The 22,217-nt window shown below is 57.1% G+C and overlaps 10 protein-coding genes across 10 annotated transcripts; 6 read left to right on the top strand and 4 right to left on the bottom strand.

Annotated features, from left to right (window-relative positions):
* The first annotated feature begins 53 nt into the window (after window positions 1–53).
* On the top strand, window positions 54–2,863 carry FA10DRAFT_268775 (DEAD-domain-containing protein). Its single transcript, XM_025522469.1, has one exon. The coding sequence runs from the start codon at window positions 103–105 to the stop codon at window positions 2,812–2,814; it is 2,712 nt and encodes a 903-aa protein (XP_025375795.1). The 5' UTR covers window positions 54–102; the 3' UTR covers window positions 2,815–2,863.
* Window positions 2,864–3,136: 273 nt separating this feature from the next.
* On the bottom strand, window positions 3,137–6,999 carry FA10DRAFT_288131 (hypothetical protein; the record flags this gene model as incomplete). Its single annotated transcript, XM_025524182.1, has 3 exons — window positions 3,137–4,180; window positions 4,250–4,763; window positions 4,826–6,999. 3 exons carry the CDS (start codon window positions 6,997–6,999, stop codon window positions 3,137–3,139), a joined length of 3,732 nt encoding a protein of 1,243 aa, XP_025375794.1.
* A 705-nt stretch (window positions 7,000–7,704) lies between these two features.
* On the top strand, window positions 7,705–10,307 carry FA10DRAFT_268774 (hypothetical protein). The gene has a single exon (XM_025522468.1). The coding sequence runs from the start codon at window positions 7,803–7,805 to the stop codon at window positions 10,245–10,247; it is 2,445 nt and encodes an 814-aa protein (XP_025375793.1). The 5' UTR covers window positions 7,705–7,802; the 3' UTR covers window positions 10,248–10,307.
* Window positions 10,308–10,351: 44 nt separating this feature from the next.
* FA10DRAFT_288129 (hypothetical protein) lies at window positions 10,352–10,906 on the bottom strand (the record flags this gene model as incomplete). The annotated part of the gene is made up of 2 exons (XM_025524181.1): window positions 10,352–10,556; window positions 10,629–10,906. The coding sequence occupies 2 exons, from the start codon at window positions 10,904–10,906 to the stop codon at window positions 10,352–10,354; spliced, it is 483 nt and encodes a 160-aa protein (XP_025375792.1).
* Window positions 10,907–11,015: 109 nt separating this feature from the next.
* On the bottom strand, window positions 11,016–11,425 carry FA10DRAFT_167245 (hypothetical protein). Its single transcript, XM_025518195.1, has one exon. The coding sequence runs from the start codon at window positions 11,331–11,333 to the stop codon at window positions 11,124–11,126; it is 210 nt and encodes a 69-aa protein (XP_025375791.1). The 5' UTR covers window positions 11,334–11,425; the 3' UTR covers window positions 11,016–11,123.
* Window positions 11,426–11,914: 489 nt separating this feature from the next.
* FA10DRAFT_281078 (hypothetical protein) lies at window positions 11,915–13,454 on the top strand. The gene is made up of 2 exons (XM_025523663.1): window positions 11,915–12,420; window positions 12,481–13,454. The coding sequence occupies exons 1-2, from the start codon at window positions 12,076–12,078 to the stop codon at window positions 13,279–13,281; spliced, it is 1,146 nt and encodes a 381-aa protein (XP_025375790.1). The 5' UTR covers window positions 11,915–12,075; the 3' UTR covers window positions 13,282–13,454.
* An 888-nt stretch (window positions 13,455–14,342) lies between these two features.
* On the top strand, window positions 14,343–16,034 carry FA10DRAFT_268772 (hypothetical protein). Its single transcript, XM_025522467.1, has one exon. The coding sequence runs from the start codon at window positions 14,399–14,401 to the stop codon at window positions 15,959–15,961; it is 1,563 nt and encodes a 520-aa protein (XP_025375789.1). The 5' UTR covers window positions 14,343–14,398; the 3' UTR covers window positions 15,962–16,034.
* Window positions 16,035–16,084: 50 nt separating this feature from the next.
* FA10DRAFT_244189 (hypothetical protein) lies at window positions 16,085–17,771 on the bottom strand (the record flags this gene model as incomplete). Its single annotated transcript, XM_025519335.1, has 5 exons — window positions 17,562–17,771; window positions 17,244–17,500; window positions 16,885–17,176; window positions 16,617–16,825; window positions 16,085–16,547 (listed from the first exon to the last, which is right to left on the bottom strand). Coding segments are annotated over exons 1-5 (1,395 nt in total), but the record flags the coding sequence as incomplete, so codon positions are not given.
* Window positions 17,772–17,882: 111 nt separating this feature from the next.
* Window positions 17,883–19,747, top strand: FA10DRAFT_244185 (Ribophorin I). Its single transcript, XM_025519334.1, has 3 exons — window positions 17,883–18,728; window positions 18,807–19,457; window positions 19,535–19,747. Exons 1-3 carry the CDS (start codon window positions 17,916–17,918, stop codon window positions 19,652–19,654), a joined length of 1,584 nt encoding a protein of 527 aa, XP_025375787.1. The 5' UTR covers window positions 17,883–17,915; the 3' UTR covers window positions 19,655–19,747.
* A 117-nt stretch (window positions 19,748–19,864) lies between these two features.
* Window positions 19,865–22,113, top strand: FA10DRAFT_268769 (hypothetical protein). The gene is made up of 7 exons (XM_025522466.1): window positions 19,865–19,932; window positions 20,005–20,093; window positions 20,190–20,314; window positions 20,418–21,112; window positions 21,177–21,381; window positions 21,457–21,913; window positions 21,978–22,113. The coding sequence occupies exons 1-7, from the start codon at window positions 19,896–19,898 to the stop codon at window positions 22,077–22,079; spliced, it is 1,710 nt and encodes a 569-aa protein (XP_025375786.1). The 5' UTR covers window positions 19,865–19,895; the 3' UTR covers window positions 22,080–22,113.
* The last annotated feature ends 104 nt before the right edge of the window (window positions 22,114–22,217 follow it).

Here is a 22,217-nt window from a genome sequence, read left to right as displayed (position 1 = left end):
GAAATTTTGCCTCAATCCTTAATTTTTTCCTGTTCTTCTTCCTAGGCAGCCCAAGCAGCGCACAACATCCTCTCTAACGGGAGAGAGAAAAGTGAGGCAAAGATGGATGATGATGGGCTGATGCTCAACTTTGCGGCGCCGTCGGGCGCGACGTCAGGCCCGACAGCAAAGAAGAGGCTCAATGCCAAGGAGAGACAGCAGCAGCAGAGGCAGAGGAGGTGGGCAGGTTCATCAGCTGCTCAAAAGTCCACGCAACAGCAGCATCAACAGCAGCAGCAGTTGCAGACACCAAGCTCGGCTTCGTCTTCAACGCCGATCGTCACCCAGTCTAGCGACCAGACTACAGCGAGCCCGGTGGCAAAAAATGGGTCAACATCTGCACCAGCTCCACCTGGCGGGCGGCAGACTAGGCCGACGTCGAGGCCCAGGCCGGAAGGCAGCAACAGTGGACCGGCCCCCACGCCGCGCAACGGTTTCATTTCCTCCCTCTTCACGGGCATCGACTCTTCGACGCGAAACAACAAAGGAAAGGAGGCTGCAGCGATCGAAGAAGACGAAGCACGGGTGTCCAAGATTCCCTCGAACGCGCCTGCACCAGGCGCCAGCTTCTCGGCGTGTGGCCTTGACGAGCTTCTTGTCTCTCACTTGGCCTCTCCAAGGATGACAATTGGGGATAAGCCAACGAGCATCCAGCGAAACAGTCTCCCGTTCTTGCTCAGCCAGTCCTCCCTCGACCCTTCGTCCTCGTCCACGTCCACGTCAAAATTACCGACGGCGGCGCATCGGGATGCGCTGCTGCATGCACAGACGGGCTCCGGCAAAACGCTGGCCTATCTGCTTCCCATTATCCAGTCCTTACTCCCGCTGTGCTCGGCAAGCTGGATTGATCGCGGCTCGGTGGGGACACTGGCCATCATCCTGGCCCCAACACGGGAGCTGGCGCGGCAGATCTACGAGGTGGCCGAGTCGCTCTGCAACCTCCATCTTCGGCTTCGACCGGCTGGTGGTGACGACGACGACGAGAACGAAGAGGCAGACGGGCGGGAGGACGAGGCAAACACGGTGCGAAGGACAAGATGGATCGTGCCCGGTCTCCTGTCCGGTGGCTCAACAAAGAACCACGAAAAGTCTCGCCTGAGAAAGGGCCTGCCTCTGATCGTTGCCACGCCTGGACGGCTGCTAGACCATCTTCGCAACACGGCTACCTTCGACGTGGGCCGGCTTCAGTGGCTTGTGCTCGACGAGGCCGACCGACTGCTCCAGATGGGCTTCGAGGAGACGCTCACCGACATTCTCAAGGCCCTCGATGCTCGGCGAAGGTCGGCCGTCGAGGTGCAGCGCAACCGCATGCGCGAGGAGCTGGGTACGCAGGCAAGCACGCTCGACCTCAACGATGAGGACAACATCGAGGACTCCTTTGGCATCAGGTGGTGGCGTTACGGGAGGAGGACTGTGCTGTGCAGTGCGACGCTCGACGAAGGTGTGCAGGTACTCGCAGGCAAGAGTCTCGTGCGGCCAAGGGTGATTCGAGGCGACGCAAAGGAAGACGAGGAGATTAGAAAGGCCGCAGACAGCAGCCAAGGAAAGGAGGCGACTCAACCAATGGCGGCACCCTCGCAGCTGGACCAGCGATACGTCATTGTCCCCACCAAGCAGCGACTCATTCTCCTCGTCGCTCTTCTTCGTCAGATTATCTCCTCTGCATCGGGGAGCACTGCGACATTTCCCAAGATCATGGTCTTCGCCAGCTGTACCGACTCGGTCGACTTTCACTTTCGTGCCCTCGCTGGTGCTCGCATGACTGAAGGAGCAAGCACTGCCGAGGGAGACGAGGCCGAGGACGAGGACGAGGGAGAAAAGGAAAAGGCCGTTGAGCTTGACTCCGACCTGCTTCCCTCTGTCTCACTCTTTAGACTGCACGGCTCCATGGCGCAATCGGACCGTTCGATGGCACTCAAGCGCTTCTCACGCTCCGCGAATGATGCAGGCAAGAAGGCCGCCGTGCTCTTCTGCACCAGCGTCGCCTCGCGCGGCCTCGACCTGAGCGTCTCGCACGTCATCCAGCTCGACCCGCCCACGGAGCGCGGGGCTGACGAATACGTGCACCGGATCGGCCGCACTGCGCGCGCGGGCAAGGCCGGCCAGTCCTGGCTCTTTCTCCTACCGTCTGAAGAGGGAGCGGTGGCGCGATATGCGTCCGGCTCCGCGGCCGACATCACGATTCGGCCCGTGGACCCGGCGGTGCTGCTCAGGAAGGGCTTTGCGAGCCAGGAGCTCAGCGTCGCACAGTTTCGCGCCACGGCCGTCCAGCTCGCGCTCGAGGGCTGGGCGCTGAAGCACAAGGAGCTCGCGACAAAGGCCTACAAGAACCACCTGAGGGCCTACGCGACGCATCCGCCGGCCGAGAGGGACGTCTTTGGGCTCCGGAAGCTGCAGCTGGGCCACTTGGCAAAGAGCTTCGGTTTGAGAGACCGGCCAGGCGAAATGAAGGGCCCGTCGTCAGCTGCGACGGCGAAGACGAAGACGTCGAAAGATGAGGGAAGGAAGAGGAAGGCGAAGTCTACAGCGGAGGTTGGAGAAGAGGAGGACGACGATGAGGAAGACGGAGACATCCTGGATCAGGTACTCAGCAAGCGGTCCAAGCTCGCGTCCGGCGATGCATCGACCCGCGAAGAGGGTGGGTACGGCTTGACGTTTGAGCGAAACAAGGACTCGGAATCAAGAATGTACGCAAAGGTCCGACAGCTGGGCAAGCTGAGCAAGAAGGCAGGTGTGCTCGGCGCCCACGGTGCCGATGAATTCCAGCTGGCCTAGCTAGCAAGACACTCTCAAACACATGAAATGGACTGTAATTGTATTGGGCTAGAATGCCAACTGCTTTGTTTGTAGAGATGCGTGCGAGGTGTGCGGTTGATGGATGGATGAATAGGTTACACGATGCTGTTGCTGATTGGATGCGGAGTGTGTGTGTGGAAGAATGGTACTTTGCGGAGTGTCTCTGTGCTAGCAGGGATGTGTCAGTAAAGAAGAGAAATAGTAGAGGTGAGTGATGTTACAGCAAGACCCTTTTGTCGCATTGTCGTCGTCATCGGCCAAAATAAAGGGTAGAAGTGGCGAGCTTTGGGGCTTTGAATTATCAGGGACGACGTTGAGCGGCAAGAACGGCAAGTCGGTCATGTTGTTGCTGCTGTTGCAGCATGATCTTCTGATGGTAGGTCCTTTGATCTCCAGGAGCATATGACATCATCTTCGCCCTCAAGTCGGGTTGAGGTATGGTGCTTTTGGCAGCAGCTGTCGTCGTCGAATTCGCTGTAGGCTTTTCTTCCTTGTCGGCCTCTGCTTCAGAGGATCTCTTTCCGTCTGCCGGAATGTTGGCAGTCTTCCAGCCTCTGGCACGCATCGCGACGACTTCCCTGCACCAGTCCCTTGCGTCCTCGTCGATCTCTTCGATTTCGACAATTTCCATGAGTCGACGCATCGTCGCGTCCAGCGTTTCTTTGGCGATCTTTACGTGAGCGATTTGCTGTCGCGGCTGCTCTTCTCTGCCCTCTTCGTCACCGATCTTGGCTCGTCGATGGCATCGGGAGTGCTTCATCTCCTCAGCCGGCTCAATGAGACCCGTGGCGATGACAACGGGAGAGGTAGTCTTCGTGGAAGATGTCGATGAAGAAGACGAGGCCGTGGCAGAATGGCTGGACGAAGAGTGATTGGAGCCTGCCGAATCACGTCTATGACGCCTCTGCCTCACGTCATCATAACAAGATATGCTCGACATCGTCCCCCTCTCATTGTCTCCTGAATCGAACAAGTCGATGTTCGCCTGTCGGCGACGGCAGCGTTGAAAAGGGCTTCCCTCTTGGCGTACCTGCTGTGGCGACATGCGTATCCAGTGATCCTTGGGCGCTTGATCACTCCTCTCTTTGCTGCTGCTGACCGGTGCACTCGCCTGCCGTACCCTGCTCGGCTGCTTCTTCGCATCTTTCGCACTCCTCCAGGCGACGATTTGAGGGAAGAGATCGAGATGCGCCTCTCGCTCGAGAGCTTCGCCGACGGTGATAAGAAGTGCGCAGCCAGCTTCGAGCTCGTAAAGCGAAGGCACGCCTGGAAACACAGTATCAAAGAGTAGCCGCATGAGCCAAGCTCGGACAGTCTCGACAGGGACAATCTCGACGATATAGAGCTGTCGTGAACATGCGAGGATGAGTTTCAGCAACAATGACCGAGACCACGTACGCAGGAGAAGACCTACCTCTCCTACGAAGCGAACATAGTTGAGCACCGCAAAGACATCCTTTGGACAGCCCAGAGCCGCTCTTCTCCGCTCCCGGCTTCGGAGCTCCTGTTCGCTGATCTGTCCACTCGAAGCGAGTTTCATGTCCAAGTCCCTCTGTGCCCTCAGCGCACCAAGCTCGGCATTGAGGGCGGCCCACTTCTTGCGGCTTCCGCGACGAGGAGGCGGCACCACGAGATGGTTCGCCCTGGACCGCACCGTATCTCCTCGCTCGAGCGCATTTGTCAGATTTTCCTCGAGGTGTTGGACGAAGATGGCCGAAGGATCAATGTCACGCAGGGTCTCGAGGTATGCAAAGTGATCGATCGGTGCTGATGAGACGGCATGGACGAAGAGGCTTTGACCTCGGAGCATGTCGACGTGAAGTTGGCTGAGGCTGCGCGAATGAGCCGCAAGGGGCATTCGCAAATCTCGTCGAAACACCTGGCACAGACGGGCGAGGGATGACGGTGCCTCATACGGCGCACGGTCACTGTCACGACAGCATCAGCACATAGCACGTCCCAGGTGAGCAAGGGAGAGAGGATGACTCACTCGCCCAGAAGAGCAGCAATACCCGTGACGATGTGGTCCATGACGAGATGGAGCATCGAGAGGAGCTGTTGTCTTGCCCAGCCAGGCGACACCAGCACCTGCGCGCCACCATGTCCGACTGTCGTCTGAAAGCTGAGGCTTGGAATCTCGCAAGGGAGTCGCGCCTTGGCACCTTGTCGCGATCGTGTCAGGCCAACGCGAAGTGCAAAGTTCGGCGAAGGATCCATGAGCACCTCGACGAAGCGGAGCAGGCGGCGCGCAATGTCGTACGACTGGTTGAGCTGCGTTAGTCGGAGCGTCTCCGACAGAATCGAGTCTGCTTCGGCCATGAAAAATGCGACACCTGCCGCATCTTGAGCGCTCCTGAAAGCTATAGACATGGGGTGCGGTGGTGTGCACTCTAGCTGATTCGCCGAAAGGGAAGAGAAGGGTCCTGGTCTGGCAATCGGCGAAGTCGAGGGAAGTGTACGGTGAGGGGTGGAAGACAGCGATGAGGTGCTATCGTCCATAATCTCGTCACTGTCGCCATCGTCTGCTGGAAGCTCGTGCTGAGGCTCGTCGACGCTGGTGAAAATATTGGGCTCCATCCGTAAGACGTGCGTCAGTGAAGCTGGAGGGGTGACGATAATACTGGGCAGGGATTTCGGCGTCGAAGCCGGTGAAAACGCCATTGGAGGCGTAGCTATATTCATTGGACTTCTTTCAGAGGGGGAATCGGGACTGGTGCTCGCGGGACTGAGGGCAAGCCCAAATAGCCTCAGACCGGCGACTCTTTTAGGTGTTGTAGCGAGCAGATTAGTGCTGGCCTGTCTGCGGTGCTTAGTCGACACCTGCACCTGCTCCTGGCTCGGGGTCACGGCAGCGGTTTCAGTAACTCGCTGTTGATACCTCGCTGAGGAATTCCTGCGGGGTCGAAGGCTCGGCATCTTGAACAGAGGCTGATGTTGCATCTGTTGTGGCTGTCGTTCCACCGTGCTCGCTCCCCTGGCCGCTCTAGGCGGTTGCGAATGCACCTTCTTCTTAGTGATTGTTGCATCCTGGTCGAAAGCTGGTGCAAGCGATGCAGGTTGTTGGCCAGGACGAGGCAGGTGGCTCAAATCGAGGCCTTGTATCGACACTGGAGGCGAAGACACGAACGAGGCTTTGGCCATCGGAGAGCGTACATTCTGCGACAGTCCCACCACCGCGGTAGGGGCGGGCACGGTGATTTGCTGATGGGCATACAATGGCTGCCGCCAGTCTCGAATCTTGCTCTTGGGCTTTGGAGAGCATGGCTGCGCCAAAATAACGTCGTAGCGTTGGCCTACAGTGGAGACGGGCCAGTGCGATACTGCAGTCATTGTTGGACTCGCTCCTTGCCCCTGATGTGGTGATGGCAATTCAGTCGGTAGTCTAGCGGTCCAAAGGTTGCAGGCCGCATCGATCAGCGGCGGCGAGAGATCCGAGGTGACTTTGAGAGCGTCCATGGCCTCACCCAACTGGGGGCTGCTCATGCTTTGGCGTCCCACGTTCGATCCAGACTCGGTTCTCGTGCGACGTCTGGCCGGCTTCTGATGGCTCCCAAGGAGTGCGGAACCTGCACTGGGGCTCACGGCTAATTTTAGACAGTCGTCTCCGCAGGCAGGCAACCGAGTGGGCGAGGACGAAGATGAAGATCGGAAGAGCGACCGACGGCGCTTGCTCGGAGACGAGGGGGAGTCGATGCTGACGACCATCGCAGGAGCACAATTGCGTCTGCCGACCGTCTTTGCTTTGGGAGTGTCGGAGTGGGAGCTCGAAGAGGTGCCTTGGGGAGCCCTTGAAGTCTTTCTGGGCGTCTTTGGACTCGAGGGTCGGGAAGCATCGGCGTTATCTGGATTTGGCGGACGAACTCGATCGTCGCTCCTCCCTTGATCAGGTAAGATGGCATTCTGAAGAATTGAGTGTATAGGAACATGTAAGCTGGATCTCCTCTGATATTGGAAAGAGGAGAGACTAGCCTCGAGTGTAGGCTCTTGCGCATCTTGCATAAGGCAATCATGCGAAGACGACCACGGCTGGAGCGTGGACGAAGGGGGGTGCGTCGGCGAAGAGATGAATTTTGTGGTAAAGTCATGTGACGGAGGAACGCCATCAGGCAGAAAGGGTGTCGAAGGAGCGGAAGGAGCGTGGGCCTCGCTTGCTGTGTAAGCCATCGTGGGTCACGATCACAGCGACGGTGCTGGGAGCATCTAGAGATTTTGCGTAGAGGGAAAAGGAGGAAGTTGATACTGGTCGAAGACGATAGTGGTGAGAATGCGTCGTTCGACGAGGTCTTGGACAGGGAGGGAAGAAAAAAGAGGGAGTGGAATAGGAGAACGAATCAAGGTGGGAGGTTGAAGGCAGGTCGAGGCTAGCTTATCGACGTTGACCAGACGCAAGCTCTCAATCTGACACAGTTCTCCGGCAGCGTTGCTTGTGAATTTGCCTTCCTATCTTGTCTTACCACTACATCGGCCTTCGTTGGCTAGAACATCTAGTCTGTCCGCTATATGAACGTTGTTGCAAGGATTCCTGGGATGGGTGACTTGGAGAGCAAGTTATCTCCGGTGCTCGCCAAAGGCCCCCTGCTCAGAAATGGCACAGCAGTACTGGTCCCCGACAGGCAGCCCAAGATAGAGCGTGCTGGTAGTACCTATCTATCGCTACCACCGTATGTAATCAAGCGTCTGTACGGCTGCACGTCTTGAGCGGGGCTTCCTGCATATGCACGATCTGGATGTGATGCTCCCTCCGTCCATTGCGCACGCTACAGCTCTGGGTGGAGCGCGAACGACGCGTCCCAGCACGCGTAAAAGCCCGAACTAAATTTGTGGCTGAAAAGTGACTGGTTCGTCCGTCTGCTTCTTTTGGTCGCGCACGTCCTCGATCACCGCGGTCCTCCAATATTTTCGTCCAACTGGCCTGGCACAGCATGGATAGGGGATCGGAGAGAGGGAGCAGCGGTCGGAGAAGAAAGATGGTCCGCCACATTAGCGCAACAACGGGCTCTTCGTCTGTCTCGCCTTCTACTGAGTCATCGTCGGCCTTAACACCGGTGTCGTCCTTGACCTCGGCCTCGCATTACCGACTCGACGAAGAGGGTCGACTCGTCACTGTCGAGCGCCCTCCTTCTTCTTCATGGCAAGGCATGAGCTTGGACTCTGCAATTTCGACGCCCGACAAGAGGACACTCCCATCTCATGCCGGTCGCCTCTCCTCGCTTGCTTCTCCGTTTGAGCTCGCAAAGGCCAAAGAAGTGCCGCTGGTGGATGTGCCCAAGGAGGCAGCAAGACCGAAGACGTCGAAGACAGTCAGGCTCATGAAGGAGCCTATCGACATATATCGATGGCGACCCGTGCTCACGCCCTGTTCCAAGGGACCCAGCCTCGACTCGGCCCTTACCCACTGGATTTATGTCGAGGGCACAAAGGATAGCGCCGATGGCCAGCCCTGGCACACGTCACTGATTTGGTCTGTCTCGTCGTCCAGTCTCATTCACACTCGGTCCGGCAGCACCTATCGGCTAGTAGGGCCGCCTCATATGGAGAAGCAGTGGCCAAAGGCGATGTGCGACGCCTTCTACGATGGCTTTCCCCGACGCGAGTGGATCGTATTGATGGCACAGGAGGCAAGAAGGCAGGGCTACTTCAACGAGGAAAAAAACCTCTCCATGAAAGATGTGCAAGGGACTGGCCGTAATGACGTGCCGGAGCACCACCGCCAAAAGAAGACTGAGGGCAAGGGTGTCGTGAACGACCCAGCCGTGAACAGCTGCCAGTCGAGCAAGCAGTCGAAGCGTACCAATTTCAAGATTGGCGAGGGCGAGGAGGTGAATGGCGAACAATCGGCAATGTCCTCGCAGTGCCCTAGTGGACCGGCCACGCTATTCTGCAAAGGACAGCTGGACACTGCTGAGCTGATTGCACCACAATCGACCCAGGCAGGGAAAGTGGCCGTAGAGGCCATAGAGAATTCCACACTGGCGAGGAGCGTGGCCGCAAAAGATGACGAGTCGCGCATAGCCGCGATTGCTGAGCCCATCCCTGGCTCATCTACCACGGCGCCAAGCGAGATGCCGACAGTAGTGGCCTCGACATCGACGACGGGCAAGTCGAACTTGGACGCCCTGGTTGCTGACGTGCCACAGCCGAATAAGCCAAAGAGGACCGCAAACACCTCTTCCCAGAAGAGGCACGCGAAGAGCCGCACGCTTCTCAAGGAGCTGGCAGGCCTTCGGAGGTCCAAGCTGGGCATCTTGGCCGTCGTTGACGATGCGATCCAGGAGAGCATGTGCTGGGATCCAGAGGAAGACACTGAGCCGAGGCTGGAGGGGGAGACGAGAAGGCAGACAAGGTCGAGGATGCGAGCCTCGACGTCTTCAAGCGATTCGAATACGGTCAAGACCCTGGGAAAGGTGGCAGGAGAAGAGGAAAAGGAATCGACGAGGTCGCGTCAATCTCTGAAGAGAAGGAGAATCTGTAGCGGCGATGATGAAGTGGCCGAGGAAGGAAATTGCGCCGAGACGACGATCGGTGCAAGTGAGACCGAAGAAAGAAAGACCACGCCGCAGCAGCGCCGACGGTCGAAAGGCGTCGGCAAATGGTGGCAGGTGTCGAACGGAGAGGACGATGGACAGCCGCCCAAGCGCAGGGCTGCAGTACGATCTAGGAGTGCTATTGCGGCTGCGGCGGCCGACCAGGAGGCAGCGAGAGCATTGACGGATCTGGCGGGCGGCGAAGGCGGGACGGTGTCATCAGAAGAGGAGCTCGACTCCGAGGACGAATACGTGGGAGAGGGCATCCTCGCAGCTAAAAAGGAGCAGGCCTCCGACACAGAAGAAGACGACCCACGGCAATTGGGCGAGAAGAGGGCAGAGACTGCAGACAAGAGCGTCGTTGGCCTCCAAGAAGACAAGATTGTTGGCGGTGAATTACAGGGTACTCGGTCAGCGCTTACAGGCACCGACGAGGCAGAGGCGGGCGCGAGAGACTCGGAGAAGCTTTGCGAAGAGGAGGTACATTTGAAACTGGAAGAAGATGTGGACAATTTTGGCGATACCGAAAGCCAAGCCACGCCAGGCGTCAGCCTCACTGACAGTCCACTGTCGTCGCCGCCGTTGTCGTCGTCGACGTCTTCTTCGCCATCGACGTCGAGTGAAGCGGCTGTCAACGTCAACGCGCAAGTGGTTGGGGAGGATATGCGTCTCTTCGAGAACACACGAACCAGCATCACTTTACCTAAGTCGGCGGACAGAGGTTACGCTTTGCCAAACGCAATGTTGCTGAACGGATCGACAAGCAACGAGAGCGACTTCAACATGTCCGACTATGTCGCGATCGCCAGCGACGAGGAGGACACAACGGCAACCTATGCCAGCGCATGCAAACGAAGATTCCGTCACTCCCTCGTTGTCACACATTGACCTCTACTTGTTCTGAAGCTGGGATGTGGTATTGAAGGAATTGTAATTCTAGTATACAGCGTGTGTCATTAATGGGAGCCTGGCGTGAGAGGTTGAGTGCGTCATCACCGCTGGTCCAAGGCAAAGCGGACGAGGTTGTTGAGCTCATCAGCCTGCTTCCTCTTTAGCCGGTCGAGATTCTGCGCTCCACAGGCCGTGGTTGAGCTCCGCTTTGCAACGGCCGACTCGACAGCGTCAACGAAAGCCTGGGCATCGGCGGTGGAGCCGTAGCTCTGCTCAATGAGGGGGTGCTTGATCTGTCTGTACCACCTGCGCATCCGGTCCCTCTCCGAGTCAGCATCCTCGGGTCTAATGAAAGCGCGAGGATAGCGCAAAACTGACCACTTGCTGTTCCAGTAATCACCCTCGCGGCGGTGCAGCACGGCGTGGCATACGTTGCTCGTCATATCGCCCTCGTCGTCCTGAGCTAGGGTGTGTGCGCGGTCAATGTCGTCGTTGAGCAGGTGCAGTGCGGCGCGGAGGCACTGTGGGTGCGTCGCGTCAATGTCGTCTGTGAGGGTCGTGTCCCAGATCTTGGTCGGGCGCAGTGGAGGAAGCTCGGCTGATGAGGGGCTTACGCGCGCCAGGAGCGGTTCGAGCGATGTGGGGAGCAAAGCCATTGCGAAGCGATCTACCCTACCCCTTCTTTATATATCTGTCTCCCTCCTGTTGAGAGCGATGGTGAGCAAGGCGCAATGCTGAGCCGTCGGAGCGATGATGAGATCGGACAAAAAGCTATCTCCGTGTATCGTGCGCGGAGGCGGGTTTTTCTTTTGTGGCCAGGTGAGCAGATGAGCGAAGCTAGCTAAGCTCCGTGAGCCGGTACCGTGAGTCACGTCAGCTGAATGCCAGGTGGAGGCGGGTTCGTATTCTTGAACCCGGCTTCGTCAGCCGAAAAATAATCATTAATTGGCAGCCACACAAGACAAAACGTGAAGAGATTAGACACCCCCGCCAAACTCCGTGTCTTATTTTTCGTCTGGTACCCAAGTTCTCCGAACTATTCGCGATCTCCGAGCGACAGACGAGCGCGGCACTATCTGTCATTTTACCAGCTAACTGTCATTTTACCAGCTAACTTTCTCCATCGGCGCGGCGGCGCGGGTCGCGTGAGTAGTGGCCCCATCCTGCAAGTGCCGGGAGGTGCCTTAATTCGGCCACTTGTTCATCCTCCGATCAAGCAAGAGCGAGCGCGGCACTACTACAAACACTATGGCTGTGCACAGCTTGCTATATATCGAGCGTCAAGAAAGTCCCGTCCCACCTTTTGTTGTAGTCTAGCACCAATGAGGACATCGGCGGATGAGCGAAGAGAGGATCGACCCTGGGGGCTTGGAAAGGGACAACCTTCACTTTTGATAGACAGACAGGTACAGTACCTGAAGTCCTCAGTACTCGAGTTTCGTATCATCGCTCAACGCGGAAAATTCCAAGCCTATAGCGTCTGCCGGCCGGCCTACCATTAGGATAAAAACAATATGAATTTATTTATCAGCTCCTAGCCTCACCCTGCGTACGTACGGATGCGCGACGACGGATATGCATTCTTGGCATATACTGTGCAATGATTTCCCCCCTTCTTTAAAGATAAAAGAGAGTCTGTGGGCCATCGGGGTCTTTAAACCGATGCGTCGTTTCGACCCCGTTCTCATCTTCACCATTCTAAGGTGATCCACCAACGAGCGTTACCCTCTGCCCACCCTTTCCTCAGGCGAATCGCGCCGCTGCTAGTCCTTTGGGCGGCGAGGAAGATTTCTCACGCTGCCACGGCCCCCAAAAGTGTGCCAGGATGGAAACGACGCTGCGGTCCGTGTCGGCCGTGGGGGTCGGCGCCCTCTTCGCCATGACGGCGCAAAAGAGCGTTTCGTCAATGTTGTTACATGAATCCACGACGCGCGTCGCCTACCCTGTCGCAGTGGCTGTGTGTCTAGGCGAGGTTGTCAAGATGATTGTCTCGCTACTCATCGTCTGCTACGAGTCGACGAAGCGCAAGCGAACGTGGACCGACGCATCATTGTGGCAGAGCTTGCTCTCGACAAAAGGGTTCGCACTATTTCTGCCCGCGGCACTCTACGTTGTTCAGAACAACCTGTACATGTTCGCAGCTTCTCATCTTACCCCGACCGTGTTCCAGGTAAGGCATTACTGCTCTCTCTCGCGTGAGCCGAGCATCCGCTGACTCAAGTCGCGACAGGCACTCTGGCAGCTCCGCATCATCTCGACTGCGTTCTTTTCATATACGATTCTCAAGAAGCGTTTCAGTCGAGGCCAGTGCGTGAGCATGACGGTGCTCGTTTTCTCCATCGTCATGATCCAGGCCGGGTCACGAAGCAAGGCTGTTGCAAACACGATTGACATCAAGCCGTCGACAGGAGAAGCAGGCGTATCGACGGGGGACGCCTTGGTCGGGTCCCTTGCCATGCTCTGCGCCTGCGTCCTCTCGGGCTTAGCCGGCGTGCTGCTTGAGCGCATCTATACGGACGGCGCCACCAATCTCTGGGTGGCCAACGTCCACCTGAGTGTCTTTAGCCTTCCACCCGCCGTCCTTGCCGTCGCCGCTCGATTGGCCCACGAACGAAACGGGACCCACCTCGAGGCCTTCGGCCAGAGCGGATGGCCATGGGTTGCCGTGGCGCTGCACAGCCTTGGCGGTGTCCTGACGGCACTCGTCACAAAGCACGCCGGCAACATTGCGAAGAACTTTTCGGGCGCCATTGCCATCTCCATCACATTCCTTCTCTCAACCTCGGGATTCTTGCCGGGTGGGGCACTCACGCTCACCGGGCAGGGGCTTGCCACGGTCTGGGCAGGCATTGCGCTGCTTGCCTATTCCACATGGCTCTACCTCGAATCTCCAGCGGCCGTCAAGCCCCCACCGGACAGGGCAGGGTACACCGCCCTGGCCTCGTCGACTGCCTCGGAAGGCCGAGGGCCGACGGCGTCCTCGCCAACACCGTCGTCAACCTTCTCGGAAGAGCATGAAACCAAGATTTAGATTACCCAGCAACCATTCCTTTGGACAATCCTCTGATCTTCTCCGTCTCTGTATTATTAGTGTACCGTAGTTTTCGTCAGCGCTTCCAGCCTCCATTCCTCGGATATCCAGCAACTGCACTACCGCTTTGCACATTTGCAATCAATGTTCACAAGACATGCAGTCCCCCAATGCAAAAAATTGCCTTGGCGCCCACCGAGGATCCCGCAAGAAACCTCCTCCATCTTGCCAACGATTTTGCCGGTGGTGAGGCCATTTCCGAAAAAGCCAAGGAACTCCGCTCACCTCAAAGCGCGCGCCTGGCTGAGTGCGGGTAACTAACCAGGAACGACAAAGTACCAGAATGTTTCCGAGCACTTTAGACAGCTTCACATTACCCAGTTTTTTGAAAATTTTCCTCAAATGACTTAGCCTAGAGCCACTCCTGCCGAGCCTTCATCGATAGAGATAGATAGCTAGAGGGGGGAGTGCTGAGCGGCGAACGGCGGGATACCGTGCTGTGCGTCCCCTTCACTTGGAATTTTGCTACTTAGTGCCTTGGCAGGGTGGATGGCTTCCCTTGGCAATGTGGTAGCATTCTTCAATTGTATTCGGGAAATCGCATTGCTTCAAAGCGGAAACTATGTTTCTGCACAGAAAACATTCGGAGCAGCATGGCCAAAAGAAGAGACGAAGCCTAAGATGAAGTAAATGAAAGGCTTGGCCCTCGCAATCTCGATGTAGGTCCGACGGCAACGCATATCCACCGCTGCTGCTGCTCCCGCCACGATCTGGCCTGCTCACTCCTTCAGTGTACCAGTAGTGTACCAGTGTACCGGCCACAATGCCCGATTCTGCTTGCGTAAAGCTTTGAGGGGGGATCCTCTGAGCTGCCGAATCAAAGCAATTCGGCATCGCGCCGTTTCGGATACAGATCCCCCACTCTACTCTTTGTTTTAGAGCTGCGTTTCTGATAATCAATCAGCTGCGATATGATTTGGTATCACACCCTGCCTGCATTTGCACAATAATTGATCCCGATGAAGCTCCGTAAAGAGGATATGTACTCCTTCAACGCTGATAACACCACCACGATACCCCAGTCCCATCTGTGCACTCTCCCTCTCCCCGGTACACTATGCTGGGGATGAAGAGCTCGAGCTACTACATCCCCCTGTCCAACGGCAATGGACATGCCCGTGGCGACGGCAATGAGAGCTGGACGCCGGGCAAAACGCCGCACAGAAAGACGCGGCGGAAGGCCCTCTTCCCGCTCGCTCTCGCTTCGCTCCTCATAGCCTCTGCATTGCTCTTCCTCTTCTCCTTCTTCGGCAATGGCCCGTCACCGCAGCAATCGACATGCGAGAGAAAAGTGCACCTGCTGCTGCCCGCCACACAAGCCTCGCCAAGATTCTGCAGGACGCTCGCGTCGGCCATCCTGCATGGATACGATGTGAGTGTCATCAACTGGGGCGGTAGCACACATCACAGCGCCAAAATCTTCGGCACACTCGACTACCTCGAGAAACACACGTCTGTCGCTGGGCTGTCGCGGAATAGCAGCGACCCTAGCGAGATGGATGACAGCGAAGAAAAAAAGGCGAAAATGATGGCCAGAAGAGAATGCCAGGACATTGTCGTCGAAGTCGACGCATACGACGTCCTTGTTCAGCGTCCTGCCTCGTACCTCATCAAGACGTTCGAGGAACAGGCAAACAACGGGCATGGAGGGGCGCCCATCGTCTTCAGTGCCGAAAAGGGTTGCCATCCGCCCGATGAAGATTGGTGCAACCAGGTGCCCGACTCGCCAATCCCGCAACACATCTACGGCCCTGATACGGACCGACGACCGGATCGGCTTGAGCTCAACCGCGCACGCTGGCTCAATAGCGGCTTTGTCGTTGGGTATGCGCCCGACATGCTCCGGCTCTACCGGGCCGCCGCCGATGAGGCCACGAGGCGCGAGGGGACCTTTACCGCGGACCAGAGCATCTTTGGTCCCTTGTTTGCGTCCAACGAGTACAACGTGACGCTCGACTACACATCCAAGATGGCCGCGCTGTCCTTTTTCTTTGGCGACGAGATGTTCTTTCGACCGACGTACCTCACGCCGCGGCGACCTCGGCTGCCCCGCTTTCCTTCGTCGGGCGAGGAGGCAGACCACCAAGCGTGGGAAGTAGCGCGGGCAAAGGTCGTTGACGAACACGAGCGGCGGCGCAGCGAGCTCATGGACCAGTTGGGCGCCGACGCGCCTGAGATGCGCCTCCTCTCTCCCTCGTTCTCTGACGCAGTCGAGGAGGCTCAGAGACTCGCTGCCTCTGGTCAGCCGCGGAGAGATCGTCTGTTTGGCGACGAGGAGGTGCCGAGCGCATGGCACAAGCACAACATTGTTCATGACACCTTCGCCGCCTTTGTGCACTACAACGTACCCTGGAAGGAACACTTTGATGGCGACTGGCAACGTACCTGGTGGGGCGGCATAGCGGGCAAGGACATTGTCGAAGATGTCCGCGACCACGTCGAGGCCACTGGACGCCTGCGCAGAGCCGATCTCATGGTGCCCAGGCCCGCTGCCCGCCCTGCTGAGGGCGCCATTGACGGTACAACTGCTGAAGGGTCCGAGCAGGGAGAGCCAGGGGAGGAGACGCCCGGCTCGTTGGCGTTCACTGACCTCTGCGAGCCCGGCTGGCACACCATCTAGGCGCATATCAATATGTCTGCAGGAAGGCACGCATACCAATATACCCTCAGTGTAACATGCTGTAATTTCTCTAGAAATACATTGCTAATTTTCACGTAGCTTTCTCTACCCAACGACGCTGCCCGCGACGGTGTGCAAGCTCGGAAAGGCATTCTGGGCCGACAAGACGGTCATCTGACGCTCGTGGCTGATGTAGCCGCGCATGTAGCCCTTTGCAATCTGCTGAGCGACGAACCACTCTGTCTCCTCGCGCTCGACATCGACGCCGACGAAGCGGAGCGCGCGGTGGAATGTGTCGATGGGGATGCGCGTCTGCTTATCGGTGGCCTGGTAAACGCGCCGGAACAAGCCACGCAGGCACCCTTCGCGGCCACGCTCAATAGCGAGGTAGGTACCTGCTTCGACTAGCGCGCGTTCTTTCACAGGGTCAGAAAGCGCCTCATCGTACGACCGCACGTCGCCACGCCGGAATGACTGGATGAAGGGGAGGTAGAGGGCAGAAAGGGTGGGAAAAGGTCGCAGGAGGCGTGACGAAGGTAGCGAGCCCCGCAGGAGGCGGCAGGGGATGAGGTATTTGAGAATGAGCCTTTCCGCGCGCAACTGCGTCAGTAAATGCTTCTAGCGAGAGGGAAAGCACCGTCGAGGGTCTGCTCACGACTGATTACGTCGCTGCGATGCATGGCAGGCGTCAAAAGCCACTGAAAGCTCAGTTTCGGCCTTGGTGTATTCTTCGTTGAGAAAGGCTAGGACGCCAACGTAGTAGTGAAAGGTCACTTGCTGCGCGCGAGGAAACGCTTCCAAGGGCGGCAAGTCTGCCGCTGTCAGCGCACGCAAAATGTTGCGGCACAAAGGAAGGGACTTGAGCTGTGATGAGGGTGTCAGAAGCAGCCTCAGGTACCAGACGACAATGACAGGGGACCAACCTTGAAGTAGCCGCGAAAGACCATGCCTACGATCTCGTAGGTTCCCCACTTGCGGCTGCCCTCCATCTCGGTAGTTCGGTCTGACACACAGACGCTGAATGCCTTGTTCAACTGTCGCGCGCATTCTTCGAGATGGGGCTGAGGCGAAGAGGTAGAGGACGAAGATGCGGTTTTGGTAGAAGTCACTCGATCAACAATGACCGAGAGCCTGCGATACGACGAGAGTACCGTCGTCATCAGTGGCAAACACCATCGCCCAGGGCTTTGAGATGAGAAGAATCGTAGCAGAGCGCTGGCGACGAGAGGTAATGTAGATAAGAATCTATCTTCAAGTGCGTTCAAATTGTCCCAATACTCACACGACGACGGCATTGACACCCTCCCAAGCTTCTTCGAGGACCTCCTTGACCGTCCGACCTTCATTGTCAACAATTGCGTCTGCGCCGAAGCCCCGTAGATTGTGTCCGAAGGATTGCTTCGAGCGACTCCGCCCAAGGAGATCTGGGTCGATGAGCGACAGTCTCTGGGCAGCGACAAGGTGATTCGTTGCCAGCTCCTCCCACGGCGCTTTGAGGTAGCCTTTGCACTTCCGAAGCGCCAACTGGATCTTGTATGGCTGTAGTAAGGCCAGTCAGCATAGGCAGAGGAGCTGTGGTGACGTCAGAGCCCAGCCTCACCTTAGGATCGCGCAGATGGATCAAGACGTCGGCCGTCGCGGTAAAAGCGCCAGGAGCAGCGCCTAGCAAGGGCATAGTGAAGAGCTCGGCTAGCTCATACCCATCTGACTCATTGACCGCATGGATGATGGCGTCGCCGTAGTCGGCCGGCGTCATAGAGTGTCTCGAAGCCATTGTATGCGGCGGCTGGGGAGGCGGCGAGGACGGAGGCGGAGGCGGAGGGAGGAAGAAAGTCCAAAAAACGCGCTGGCTCGAGCGCGAACCGGTCGGCCGAGGCAGAAAGAAGCGACAGCAAGAAGAATGTCGCCTTCCTGCCCACTCCCTCGTCATCTCGCAAGAGAATCTCAGCAAAAGATGAGGGTACCGACAGTCGCCGCCTTGATTGGCAGCCTCGTCTTTACGCTCGGGGCTGTAGCATCATCGCGGCCGTCCTCTTCAAACGACTGGCAGGTGGCCAATCTGGTCAGGACGGTTGAATTGGGAGGCTCGGTGCATACTCAGATGGACGTCCACACGATTCGACGGCCAGCCGGTGCGCCGGAGCCTGCCGAATCAGATCCCCCCACTACTTACTTTTTCGCATTGTCCCAACGGGATGCTTCGATCCTGAGTGCCATCGAGTGCACGGCCAAGTTTGGCGCCGGCGTCAAACCCAGTCAGCGGGCTGTCCTGCCCGTTCAAGACGAAGGCGCCTGGGACGAATTTCTGGAGTCTTACCTCTCCAGCAGTAACGTATCAGCAGCAACGCGACCTCATCTCTTCTCGGTCAAGGTACCCGCGAATTTCCAAAGGCGGGCAAGAGAGGACATCACGGAGATCCCCGACGTGACCCTGACAATAACCTCGACGCTGCTTCCCTCGCCAGAACCACTCCCTCGGACTGTAGGCCAGAAGGAGTCGCAGTACCTCGTCTGGACAGGCGACACTGAGCCTTTGAGTGTCTACCCGGTGGACAAGGCTAGGACCAAAGTAAAAGCGCCACACCCCAAAATTGTGTCGTACGAAACGACGCCGCCGCTGCCGTCAGACTTGGTGACAAAGTCTGGCGCCATCGTCACGTTTGGTCCTTATGAGAGACTTTCTGCGCTGAACCCGAGCAAGCCGGTAAAGGTGGCACAGGCAAAAGTTCACTACGGCCTCGATGCGCCTGTCGTCTCTGTCATCCAGGTGAGAACAAATAGATTGCCAGGTTTCTGCGAGAAGACCAGCTCTGCTGATCACGAAGCTGCTCCTCCTGTCACACAGGCTCTGCGAAAGGTCCAAGTGTCGCACTGGCGCAACAGGCTCAGCTTCGAGGACAAGCTGTGGCTCAAGAACGCCGGCGCTATGCTCAAGGGGCACTTCTCGCGCATCGAGCACCAAATGTCTAACTTCATGAAGGTCGACACCTCCCACGTCCTCACCCACCTCGTCATGCACCTTCCTCCCGGTGCCGACGACGCCTGGTTTGTGGATGATTCGGGCAACGTGAGCACGAGCCATTTTCGAACCTCGTCGCCATCGCCAAAGGACATCGGTACGCCTCCTCACCTCCTGCCCACCAGCCGCGCATCGATGCTCGATGTTCGGCCGCGCTACCCGCTGCTGGGCGGATGGAACTACTCGTTCAGCATTGGTTGGGGCGTCCACCTTGCTGACGGCTGGGGGCAGAGCATGGGCGCAAGTCGCTACCAGGTCAAGATCCCCTTTGTCACGCCACTGCCCGATATTGCGATTCAAGAGGCCACAGCTCGAATCGTGCTGCCCGAGGGCGCCAGCGACATCGAGATCCAGGCGCCGTTCAACATCGATGCGCAAAGCCAGGAGCGCGACTGGAGCTTCCTTGACACGGTTGGCAGTCCCGTCGTCGTTCTCACGAAGTTCAAATGCAGTGACCGACACGGCGGCCTCGTCTCGGTGAGTCGAGCCGACAGCACTCTGCTGTTTCACTTCTGATGGCGCTGACCTCGCATTTCACCCTCCCTTCCACGCAGATCACCTACACGCTCTCGGCCTTGGATCACTGGAGAAAGGTCATCGTGGGCACCGTCTTGCTCATTGCAGGCATCGTCACAACGAGCCTGCTGAGCAAAATTGATCTGAGAATCAAGTAGAGGTGGTGATATATTGTGTAACCTGCAGGGGAATGACGATAGCCCTGTCTTAATGTCTGCTTGCCTTTCCGCCGTAATCTCTCTTTTGTGCACATCTCTTGCCATGAGATTGAGTCTGGGCAGCTGCGACGAGGATGAACGATCGGGACTCGGGAGATCACAGAGCCAGGCTAAGGTTTCTCCACCCACTATGGCCTCGCTCACATTGTCCTCCTCATCACCACTTGCTAGACGAGCAGCGATGTCAGACGATCGCATGAGCCTCGTCTCGCCCGTAGGTGAGCTCCTTCGATGTCTTCTACTCCTACAACGTCTGACAAGCTCCCCTTCTTCGGGCTTATTCATCCCAGGGTACAGCAGCTCAACGTGCGGCTATTGCACACCTCCCGGTAGCGGCCGCCGCTCCTCGAAGAAGAGCAGCAAGAGCTACGGCATATGGGTGAGTCCGCCTGAATGTTCTTGGGTAGATTTGTCCAGGATTGTCCTGGAAAGGCGTTTTGCTCAAGTGCCGCGGCGATACCTGTTGGCGAGGCAGGCAAACGACATGACGCCCGAGACGTACCAGCAGCTCCTCGACCGTGGCTGGAGACGGTCAGGACACTACATTTACAGACCTGACAATGGGTACAAGGGGACTTGCTGTCCGCAGCATGCGTTTCGGTGAGTCTCTGCTTGGTATCAGGCTCACGCACGTATATATTGGTGATGCTATGCTCCTGCCCGCTAGCGAGATGACTGACAGAAAGTTGACCCGTGCTCCAAGATTACACGCCGACACATTCAAGCCTTCGCGTTCGCACAAAGCCGCCATGGCTGCACTCAAGGCATTTGTGAGACAACCAAAGGCCTCGTCGTCATCGTCTTCGTCGCACACGCTTCAGGATTGTCACCCTGGGAAAGGAAAGTACTCGAGGCCGTGGGACGTCGAACGTGAATGGGACCTCGTGCAATGGGACATAAAAGATGAAGCGATAGAGAAAGCACGGGCCGTGGGATCAGATTCGGAGACGACCGAGACGAAAAGGGCACAGGAGAAGCAGAGACACATACACCGGAGCCGTGCAGGTGCAAAAGAGAGAGCACAGCGACGCGCTGCTACGCAGAGGGGAGAGAAGGACCAACGCTGGTGGAGTAATCTCGAGCCGTTTCGAACAGGTCCAAAAAGACGTCGCTTTACAACTTCCCTGGCTTTGGCAACGTCGACAGAGGAAAAATATCAGCTCTTCCGAAGATACCAGATGCAGGTGCATGGGGAGAGTGAGGCAAAGGTGTCGACTATGCAAGGCTTCGAGAGGTTCTTGTGCAAGAGTCCAGTGCGGATCACGATGCCATCGTACAATACTGACGAGTCAGTCAATGGGAGGAAATCTCATGGCAGAGAAGACGGGAAGACGGAAGAAGTCGTCTTGGAGTCCATGGACCCGATTGCTTACGGGCTGTACCACATGGAGTATCGGTGTGAGTCCTCTCCATCTCGCTCTCTCGTCGCGACCACGATTTCTCTGATGTGGTATAACAACAGTGGATGACGAGCTCATCGCCGTGGGCGTGCTCGATGTGCTTCCCCGATGCCTCTCGAGCGTCTACCTCTTCTACGAACCAAGACACGCAGACTTACAGCTTGGGAAAACGAGCGCCTTGCGCGAGATCGCGCTTGTAAGGCAACTGTCAAGAAAGCTGGGAATGCAGGGCTTGACATACTACAATCTCGGACTTTATATTCATTCGTGAGGGACTTCGACCTATGCTCTCAACAATGGGACAAAACTGACGATTGGCTCGGGCCTTCTTTCCTCTGTCAGATGCCCAAAGATGAAATACAAGGCCCAATATCAGCCCGCCGAGATCCTTGATTCGAAAACATGCGAATGGACGCCTTACGATGTTGCCAAGCCTCTGCTGGATGCAGGTGTGCGCCACAGCTTCTCCTCTTCGAATGCGCTTCTGAAAGACCAGGTCAAGGGCAACGGAGCGAAAGCTATCAAGGTTGACGCCAATGGCATCGAAGATATTCAGTCAGAAAAGGATGTCGGCGATCACGACGATGACGATGATGACCACAAGCACGGCCACGACAAAGACGAAGACGAAGACGACGATGATGACGACGACGACGATGATGATGATGACGGGGAGATACCAGATCCACCACCTCCAGGTATCGCGCCGCGGAATGAGACAGAAAGACGCCTTCCGATCTTGTCAATGAGAACGTTGATCCTCGATCTCGAAGCTGGCCACAAAGTTTGCCTTCTCGCCGTGAGTGAAGACAATCTTCTTTGGCCTTCCCGTCCCTTGACAAACCGCTGACAAACACCTCTAGCAATCATCGGTGGCGCAGGATCCCACAAAGCTGCATGGCATCATCGACTGCCTCAGTGCACTCAATGACGTGGCCTATCGCTTTGTCCTGTACGTCGTCTAGATGTTGCTTGCAAGTCAGCAATGTAGAAGTACATGAGTCTGTATGAAGACTTTACAGTTCGACGTAAGGACGCTAGCAAGATCCGTGGTAACACTCTTAGACTCGCATATGGACGACATTCAGAGTTTTGTTTGACGT

This window comes from Acaromyces ingoldii (genome assembly GCF_003144295.1).
Source record: "Acaromyces ingoldii strain MCA 4198 unplaced genomic scaffold FA10scaffold_5, whole genome shotgun sequence".
NCBI lineage: Eukaryota > Fungi > Basidiomycota > Exobasidiomycetes > Exobasidiales > Cryptobasidiaceae > Acaromyces > Acaromyces ingoldii.
This window is presented reverse-complemented; position numbering and strand designations above follow the sequence as displayed.